This window comes from Sinohyriopsis cumingii, chromosome 15 (assembly GCF_028554795.1).
Source record: "Sinohyriopsis cumingii isolate HCF-2022 chromosome 15, ASM2855479v2, whole genome shotgun sequence".
Lineage (NCBI taxonomy): Eukaryota > Metazoa > Mollusca > Bivalvia > Unionida > Unionidae > Sinohyriopsis > Sinohyriopsis cumingii.
The window spans coordinates 135,673,940-135,684,220 of NC_142975.1; the positions used below are offsets into that span (position 1 = coordinate 135,673,940).

General features: G+C 37.4%; 2 protein-coding genes across 2 annotated transcripts; both read left to right on the plus strand.

Moving 5' to 3' along the window:
* Positions 1-1,933: 1,933 nt before the first annotated feature.
* LOC149782843 (zinc finger MYM-type protein 1-like) lies at positions 1,934-2,422 on the plus strand. The gene has a single exon (XM_089935180.1). It carries the CDS (start codon positions 1,934-1,936, stop codon positions 2,420-2,422), a length of 489 nt encoding a protein of 162 aa, XP_089791306.1.
* Positions 2,423-2,655: 233 nt separating this feature from the next.
* On the plus strand, positions 2,656-3,713 carry LOC149782844 (zinc finger MYM-type protein 1-like). Its single transcript, XM_089935181.1, has one exon. The coding sequence runs from the start codon at positions 2,656-2,658 to the stop codon at positions 3,604-3,606; it is 951 nt and encodes a 316-aa protein (XP_089791307.1). The 3' UTR covers positions 3,607-3,713.
* The last annotated feature ends 6,568 nt before the right edge of the window (positions 3,714-10,281 follow it).

Sequence of the window (10,281 nt, forward strand, 5' to 3'; positions counted from 1 at the left end):
TGATAGGTATCTAACAGGGTTCACAGACATAACGTCCCATAATAAAACGACACGGACATAAAGTCACAGGATAAAACGACACGGACATAAAGTCACGGGATAAAATGACACGGACATGAAGTCACAGGATTAAAAATAAAACGCGGACATAAAGTCACAGGATAAAAAGACAGGGACAAAATATTACATATACACATAGGACAAAAAGTCACATGACGAAATGCCACAACTTTATCATAGTAATAGTGGACATGTAGGACAAAATGTCAAAAGGACATAAGGTCGCACTCTTTAATTATTACAATTATTGATTACAATAAATCGATGGCTTGACAGGCTTGGGTTGGTATGTGAGAGAGCTTGCCAGTAACTTCCTGTGTGTCGATTTTTTTCCCCCGGGGTTTTCCTTCGTCAGTTACACTGGCCATAATGTACAATCTAGTGCTGAAAAATGGTTTGAAGCCCACAGCCAGGACCGGCGCTACCATATAGGCAAATTAGGCAGCCGCCTAGGGCGCTGATTTCAGAGGGCGCATTTCGCCAAATCAACAACAGTTTTGAAAAATAAATTAATAAATTTCAGTTTTATTGAGGGTCGTTTTTTATCCTGGTTTATTTAATACAGGGACAAATAATCGGGTAGATTCAGTCTGACCGAAACACCAGGCTGACCGGAACAAGCAAAATGAGTGAGTGAAAATCGCGCGTATACGAAACTTTCAGAACGTAATTACGTTCGCGTGTTTTTATAGGCCACGAGTTTTTCCGTGGAATCACGCGTATACGAAACCTTCAGTTTGTCGCGGAAACCAAATTGAGGGGGGTAACTCCTTATTTTAATGGTATAAACAAAGAAATAATTGGGCAGACAAATTTGCCCATTTCACGAACTGGGCAATTTGACAGATTGGCCGTAATATATATATATATATATATATATATATATATATATATATATATATATATATATATATATATATATATATATATATATATATATATATATTCCAACGTGCCATGGCGGATAAAAAGAAAAATCCCTCTTGAGCCCAGTACCGCAAACAAAAAGCAGAACAAATTAAGGGGCTAGCAAAGGAAGAGGGGTTCTTCCTGAAATACCTTCGTCCAGAGAAAGCAAAACAAGAACACGATGAGTGTGCTCTTGCTGAAATTAGCACTTGGGGCACTGAATGTTGTGAACCTACTACACATGATCAAAACTCTAAAACTGAAGTTGCTCAGACTGGGGATATTTCTGGAAGTCTTATAGAGGAGGAGGAAGAGGACAGCAAGAAAAGTGAGAGTCCTGCAAAGTCCCCCAAAAAAGATGTTATAGCACCAAGCTTGGATTACAGTGATCCTGTCACATGGCCCTCCTGTTGTAATGATAATGTGCGACAGCTTCTAGTACAACATGGTCCAGAACAGGTTGTATTAGATGATTTTCCCAAAGACTCAAAAAACAGAAGATTTTCTCATATACACTACAAGAGGAGACTGACAAATGATGAAGAAGTGCACCGTCAATGGTTGATATGTTCAACCTCAAAAGATGTATTTTGTTTTTGCTGTAAGTTATTCAGCAAAAGAAATGGTGCATCATCTCTCCAACAAACAGGTTCAAAAGACTGGAAGAACATTGGGTCAATTCTTTCTTCATATGAGAGGACTGCTGACCATTTAGAAAACTATCAATCCTGGCGTGAACTTTAACTGCGCTTAGCTAAAGGAAAAACAATTGATGATATCGACCAACAGAAAATTAGGCAAGAGGAACATTATTGGCATCAAATTTTGCAACGCTTAATTGCTTTGGTACGAGTTCTTGTCATGCAAAACTTGGCATTCCGTGGTAGAAATGAAAAGTTGTATTGCCCTGGTAACGGAAATTTTTTGAAGTTTGTGAAATATCTAGCCCTTTTTTGATCCTATCATGAATGAACATTTGCGTAGAGTTAAGAATCACGAAACACTGGTTCCCTATCTTGGAAAAGATATCCAAAATAATCTTATACAGGTTCTAGCCAATGCTATAAAAAAGCAAATTTTAACTCGTGTAAACTCTGCTAAATACTATTTCATAATTCTGGATTGCACACCTGATGTAAGTCATACTGAGCAAATGACAATGATTGTCCGTTTTGTTGATGTAATCAGAACATCAAATAATGGGATACCTGAGCCTGACGTCTTTATACGAGAACATTTCCTGGGATTTGTTCCACTAAAGGAAACTACAGGCGCCTTTATAGCAGAAACTCTTCTTGAACAGCTTGGGCAAATTGGATTATCAATTGAAAATATGCGTGGTCAAAGTTATTATAATGGGAGTAACATGAAAGGCAAAGAAAATGGCCTACAAAAGAGGATCCTAGACATAAACCCACGTGCTTTTGTGTGTCCTGCAATGCACACTCTTTAAACTTGGTAGTCAATGATGCTGCTAGGTGTTGTCTTGAAGCAACAACTTTCTTCAATATTGTTGGACAGATCTATAACTACTTCTCTTCATCAACTGAGCGTTGGCAAATTCTAACCAGTCATATATCAGACTTGGGTATAACTGTTAAACCATTGTGTGAAACGTGATGGGAGAGTCGGATAGAATCTCTGAAGCCACTAAGATATCATCTAGGTGATATATATGATGCTCTGATGCAGATCTTTAATGATACAAGCTTAACAGGTCCCTCTGGCAATAATTCCCGAGATGAAGCCAAGGCCCTTGCTGGTGAAATCAGTCAGTTAAAATTTGTAGTATCACTCGTTATATGGTACAACATCATGTTTGAAGTCAACCTTACAAGCAATGTACTACAAAGGCAGGAAGCTGATTTAAATGCAGCTACAAGACAGTTGCAGACAACTAAGAAATATCTTGTGGACTACAGGTCTGAAGAGGGATTTCAAAAAGTTTTGGTAGATGCTACTGAAATTGCAAATGAACTAGAGATAGTACCAGACTTTGAAACAGATCAAATTAGAACCAGGAGAAAGAAACGGCAGTTTGAATATGAGGCCCAAGAAGAGGCACCACAAGATCCAAAACAGAAATTTAAAGTAAGTTTTTACTATGCAGTTTTAGACATGGCCATACAATCTATTGATGAGAGATTCCTACAGCTACAACATTATAATTCACTCTTTGGCTTTCTGTATAATATATACAATGTAAAGGATAAATCTACCGATGATATACTTAAGGACTGCAAGAATTTGGAAAAATCTTTGATGCATAATGGAAACAAAGATATTGATGCTGAGGATCTATGCTGTGAACTTTTAGCCATAGCTCGAAGACTCTCAAAGTCTATGCCACCAAAAGAAGTACTTCTTTTCACACTCCAACAAAAACTTTTGGATAATTCCCCTAATGTTGCTACTGCATTGAGGATCCTTCTCACACTTCCAGTATCAGTGGCAAGTGGTGAGCGTAGTTTCTCAAAGCTCAAGCTTATAAAATCTTACATTCGCTCTACAATGTTGCAAGAGAGACTAGTTGGCTTGGCAACTATATCAATTGAACATGCTCAGGCTTCATCACTTGATTTAGCTGAATTGGTTAAAAACTTTGCTGAGGAAAAGGCACGCAAAGTGAGATTTTGAATTGTCTTTCTGTCTGCATTTATCCCTCAGCCAAATTTGGTTTCAGGTGTATTAGTATTGAGTGTCTGTTCAACTTTCCATTATGCTGTTAGTTCATCACTAATGTCTACCTTTATGTTTGTTTATTCTTGTCTTAATTTTGCAAATAAAATAGTATCAAGTAGTGCTTTTCTGGGGGTGTCCGGACATTTGAGCACAGAGGGGTAAAAAAAAAAATTAAAATTACCCTTGGTCTGTGCTCAAATGTTGAATTTGTTTGTATACAAATTTATTGTTTATAAATTTTGAAATTGATATTTTCCGGGGGGGGGGGGGGCGCGCCAGAATCTAACCTTGCCTAGGGCGCCAGATAGTCTGGCACCGGCCCTGCCCACAGCTATGACAACAACTTTATTCTGTTACTATTATGTTTACTCTTATTTTTATTTTTTTATATTTTTTTTTGCACATTGTTTTAAAATATCTTGAAAATATTTTACAAAAATCACACGGCTGATAATATGGCTATTATGTTAATATCTCCAAGAAAAAGTGGAAGTGATTAAGCTGTGTCATAAGCAAACGAACAGCATTATCAAATTCAAAGTGTGACCTTTTGTCCTACAAGTCTCATAATGATAATAGTGAAAATTCAAAGTGTGACGTTATTTCCTGTGATCTTCTATCCTACATTGATCTGAAAGAAGCGTTCAAGTTATTTCAAAGACAAAATTTTATATTTACTTTGAATCCTTGGATATGGTCCTTAAAAATAAAACTATGTTTTTTTTTAATCTTGTGCAATCAGCAGAAAATTTATTTAGCTATACTGATATAAAATATGACTTGATTTAACGGATGACGAAATGCATTAAACAGAGCAAGTGTGACGGAAAAGCAACCGAAGTTATTTCAAAGACAGAACTGTATGCTCAAATTGAAACCATGGATATGACCCTTAAAATTAAAACTAGCTTTTCTAAAGCTTATGCAATCATCTGAAACAATATGACCTGGTTTATTGGAAGATGAAGAAATGCATAGAATATAGGCAACGGAGATATAAACCCCTCCCAGATTCATTCTCTATGGCACACACCCATGACTCACTGCTCACAAAATGAAATCATTTTATCGCAAAAGTTTAAAGAAATCACGCGAATGATAATTTCATTTTCTGTCGTGTTAAATATTAATAATATATTCAGGAGATATCACACAATAATAAGACCAAACTGAATTTTCAGATGCAATGACTGTCACCATCGTGCTCTCGCTTAACCACGCAACGCCACGCGATGTTACCGAGATCTTTTGATAATAAATGATCCCCCGGTCAGCTGCGAATCTCAGTGTTATCGACGTCTCTGTTAACCCTATGGACTGGGGAATAAAAACCAATGAGATTCAGGTTACACAATTAGCAACGGCCTCTTCTTTAAAACTGCCAGTTCAAACAGTTTTCATGTATTTGAAATTGAATATGATGGACAGGATGGTTGACATCGAATATAACATTGAATTTTGCATATGGAATATAACAAAAAAGATAGTTGAAATGGAATATAATAGAGAGGATGGTTGAGATAGAATATAATAGAAAGAATTGTTGAAATGGAATATAATAGAGGGGATGGTTGGGATAGACAATAATTGACCGGCTGGTTAAAATATCATAACTCATAGGTTTTATACCCATATTTATTGTATTAATAAGAATTTGTTTCAGAAGAAAAATTTAATTTTGTTTGTTTTAACAAATATTGGCTAGATCATGCAAAGGAAATGAACTCTAAGCTCCTTTCCCAAGCACACATCGAGGCAGCAACCCGAGCGGGCCTGACCAGTACTGCGACCTTTGGATGGCAAGTCCTACGCTCTACGAACTCAGCTGTTACGCATCTCTACACGTGAAAATGGACAAACTAAAAACACATAAGATATAGAGCAGCAGGGAAGTTCTACAGACCCCCTGGCACAGACTAAATTAATCCTTCCAAACAAACTTTCTCCGTAGAAGCCTCAGAAAGCAGAAATAACGCCTCCTACGAAAAATAATCCGCAAAATTCCCCCCCAAAGTGCATTTTCGGGCATAAAAAAAATAGCAGCTTTTTTGGGGGGGGTATTGTAAAATTTGTTTGCCATAATTGAATTATGGTGCAAGATTGGGTTGTAATTTTATGAGTAAATTTGATCAAGACCGATTCGATATCTACTACGCGGATCATGAAGATTGATCGTGACAAATCCGTGCGGTGTTGCCTGAGCGTGACTAAAGAAATTTTTAAACTTATTTATGTCCATATCACCGTTGCACCAGGTTTGATGGATATTTCTCAGCGTGTGAGTATCAACGCCATTAAATACCGATAAAATATTACAATTATCTCTAATAACCTTTGGAATTTGCGTATATCGCTGCGTCACGTAAATCACATCGGTGTTCTTGTGTCGGCCACGCGAGAATATCCTGGCCGGATTAGTTTGCTTATCCAGCATCACATCGTCGAAAACAACAAGATTATTAGTATCGCCGTCTAAATTTTCCACTGATGGAGTTTCATTGATATCCGTTATAAATTCTATTGTGCCATCCTCAGTATTATCACTAAATTCCTTCAGTACTTGATAACATCGCTGATCATCAACGGATGGCGCAACTAAATACAATTTATCCCATTTTAGCCATCTCATTATCAAATTTAGCAATAACTGAGTTTTTCCAGATCCCGACGGTCCAATAATTATCATTCTTATCGAATTCGGTAATGCTGAAGTGTGTTTCACTTGCTCGCGTTTTTTCGTGGCTGAAAAATCAATTACATTCATGTTATTAGAATATTATGGATTCATATTGTGTTAAGTGTCGCACTCGAACTGCTACGCTAAATCCAATCGAAGTTGTTACACGCAACAACAGGAATGCTATCAAAGGTGAATGTGCGGTTTGTGGTACAATCAAATATAGATTCGTTAAAAAAAAGATAGAAGAACCGGAGGAGATATTACCGCCTCCTTAACAAATCTGCCAGGATTGCCTTGGGCGAAATATCCCGGAGAGAAACATCTGCCAGGATACAACTATTGCGGACCTGGTACAAGGCTAGATATAAGACTTAATAATAATAATCAACCAAATCCTGGTGAAGAACCAGTAAATGCTATTGATAACGCATGCTATTATCACGATCTCGCATATCGCAGTGGAGATTTAGAACAACGACATCTCGCTGATGTGAAGCTAATTCACGCAATAGACGCCATTCCTAATAAAAAATTCAAAGAAAAATTGGCAACTTGGTTGATAAAAGGAGCAATGAAAGGTAAATTAGTTCTCGGTGCTGGTAAATTATAATGGAGCAGATATATTATTCTCCGCGAGGATTTTGGAAAGGAAAATCAGCAATTGCCAAACTTGCCAAGGCCGCAAAAGTAAAACACTCCACCGCTGCATCATGGTTATCAAAGCAAGCTGTTTGGCAAATTTATCTTCCTCCGCCTAAGAAAATACCATATGCGAGTTTCTCTGTCAGTGTACCTAACGAAGTTCATCAGGCCGACTTAATGTTTCTTCCTTACGATACCGTTGACGGAGTTATATACAAATATGTTCTGACGGTTGTTGATATTGCAAGTAGGTACAAAGAAGCGGAACCGTTATCGAATAAAACAGCAACAGATATTGCTAAGGCGTTTAGCGAAATTTATTCACGATCTCCATTAACATGGCCGAAGCTTCTCCAGGTTGATCCAGGTCGAGAATTTCTTGGCGCGGTTACTTCACTGATGAAAAAGAATAATGTTAAAATCCGTCGCGGTATTGTAGGTGTTCATCACAATCAAGCTATCGTTGAGAGATTCAATAAAACTCTTGCAGAACGATTATTCGGATATCAGTACGCGCGCGAATTTATCCAAGATAAACGATCTCACGATTGGGTAACAAGATTACCTCACGTGATTAACGCACTAAATAACGAAGTAACACGAACAATATCAATGAAACCCGCAATTGCAATTACAAAAACAAATATACCACTAAAACGAAGTTCAATAATTTCGCCGGTGTTAGGTAGTGTCACGGTTAGATATTTATATAAAGAAGGAGAAGCCGAGGGTGGCAGAAAAAGAGCAACCGATCCAAACTGGAGTGTTACAACACATAAAATATCGGCAGTAACAAGATCATCAGGAAGACCAGCAATTTATTTTCTAGATTCATTAGCACCACAACGCGGATTTACCAAAGAAGAATTACAAGTAATTCCAAAGGATACTCAATTACCGCCATCTTCGTTAATGTGAAATCTAATCCTACCTAACTGAGATAATTTTCTTACTCGAGACACGGCTAGATAAACTAAATTTGACCAGGAAATTCTATCATCAACAATCCAAACTTGGCCATCTACTGTTAATCCCTGCGATGAGTGTATCGTTGCTGCATATCCGAGTTTCCACGGCGATCTTTCTGCGCTTATCGCATCATTGACAAGATTAATATCAACGAAAATAATATCGTTCAAAACCATTATTTTTTCTTCTCCGCACGGCAAAGTAACATTAATATTTTGTTTTCTAGTATCAGCGGGCCTATAGCATAATGGTACCGGCAACGTTGGAAATTTCTCATAATGAAGTTTGAATAATATTTCCTGAATATTATCACGAACAATTTTTCTGCTAGCCACAATCAAATGATCTGGACGCCACAAGGATAGAAAATTATCCATCGAAGTCTCGTCAATTATTTTTCTCATCACATCACATTGAAACTTATTAGGTTGCAATCGAATCATTTTTTTAAACTCAGTTAGTAAATTATCATTAGATCTATAATCGGCATCAATCTCTTCATAATAATCCACAAAGTTTCTGAGCCATCTATGAGGAGATTCACCATCAATAGGATCAGGTTGACCATGATCTCCGCACATTATCACTGCAGTATTTTTTTCTTCCAACCAACTTAGGAATGATTTTAGTATAACTAAATTTACTGTGCAAATTTCATCAAATACTATAATCTTGTTGATATATTTGTTTCCCATTCGAGCCGGATCCCATAATCCACCACTGTACTTGAAATAACTGTGATACGTGCAAGAACTAACGCCACGCTGCTTTATTTCTCTTGCTAACCTGTGAGTTGGAGTTAACACTATCATATCAGAGTTTGAAAATAAGTTTATCGCTCGTGTGGTTTTACCACTACCGCCAGGACCATTCAGATAAACGAATTTGTTTCGTGAAATCGGATCAAACGCAGATGATGCTGCTGATACTTCATCGCATTGGTCTTTATGAAACTTATCGCAATCTTCTACATCAGCGTCTTCACAATAATCTAGAATATCCTCATTCTTTATTCTCCAAGTTCCCCATGAATCATTAGTGATTAAATTTTCCAACCTACACTGATATTTCTTATCGATATAAAATGAATCCGTTGCAACTCTTACCGCGATATCGGCAAATTTATTTATCATCGACAATAAATTAATACTCACATAAGCGAGCATCGATGATCTTAGATGAGTATACTGCGCTGACTCTCCATCGAGATAACTAATCACGGTACCTAGTTTCGTTCCATCAATAATAATATTTTCTCTATTGCAAAATATTCCACGCGATACTGTATCAGCAATAATAAAATCCATCTCAGCATCATTGATGAATAATCTAGCGTGTCTGTGCTTATGATCAACTGATCCTCCTTGAGTGAATTTACCAATTATTTTTCTTCCAATATCTTTCGCGTTCTCACAATCTGTGGGTAACCACACTTCAGTTTGTTTCCTATAGGATATAATTGCTTCACTCACTATCAGCGATAGTAACATCGACGAATCCAACATATATCTCAACAGCACTATGGGAACCCATCTTCGCTGAGATAAATGCCGACCAAACCAAATATAGCAAATCCTATGCAAATTCTCAGCAAGTTCGAACGAAGTAACATGAGCGAATCCTGTCATAACAAAATCGGGTAATGGTCCGTTGATTGCCACTCTTGTCATTTCGCTGGTAGGATGGCCGAATTTAGCAAAGTAATCTGCACAATCGCCATATCCAAGGAAACTTCCAGGATAACACGCGCTCATATCAACTGAAATCATATCTTCGAAATAATATTTGGTATTCCACAATCCTCCGTGACCATATTCGATACAGCTAAGTTGAATATCATTAAGAAATTCATTCTTCGTGGGTTTCCACGAATTTCTCTCTCTCGCAGCGTGAGCGGCAACAGACGGAATGGTAAAGCAGTTCGTTAATAACTGATCTGGATTTGACGAATACTTCTCCGCGATATTTTTCATCGAATCGTGTAATATTTCATCACGGTAAATATCTCCGCGTGGCAAGATAAATTGATCGTATTTTTCTTCGCTAGAAAATAACCAAGTTGATATTGGATCGGACTTGGCTAATAATTTGATAAACCGGAACATTGCATCAGTGCCATCCGTGGAAGATTCCGCGGGATAGAATTTAACAACACGATCCTTCGGGAATATCATTACCGAATGCGACCACGCATGTGAATTGTGATCAACGATTTCGATTGGTGTTCCTCGAGATTTATACGGCGACGAATATAATATTTCACCCGATAGCGTTTTAACCGTAATAGGAAATTTAAGTTTCTTACTCAGCGCAGCAACATCATCGATTGATGCGCCATT

What these genes read in the sequence shown, in the direction of transcription:
- LOC149782843 (XM_089935180.1), top strand. Translation starts at nt 1,934, where the DNA reads ATGAATGAACATTTGCGTAGAGTTAAGAATCACGAAACACTGGTTCCC.
- LOC149782844 (XM_089935181.1), top strand. Translation starts at nt 2,656, where the DNA reads ATGCAGATCTTTAATGATACAAGCTTAACAGGTCCCTCTGGCAATAAT.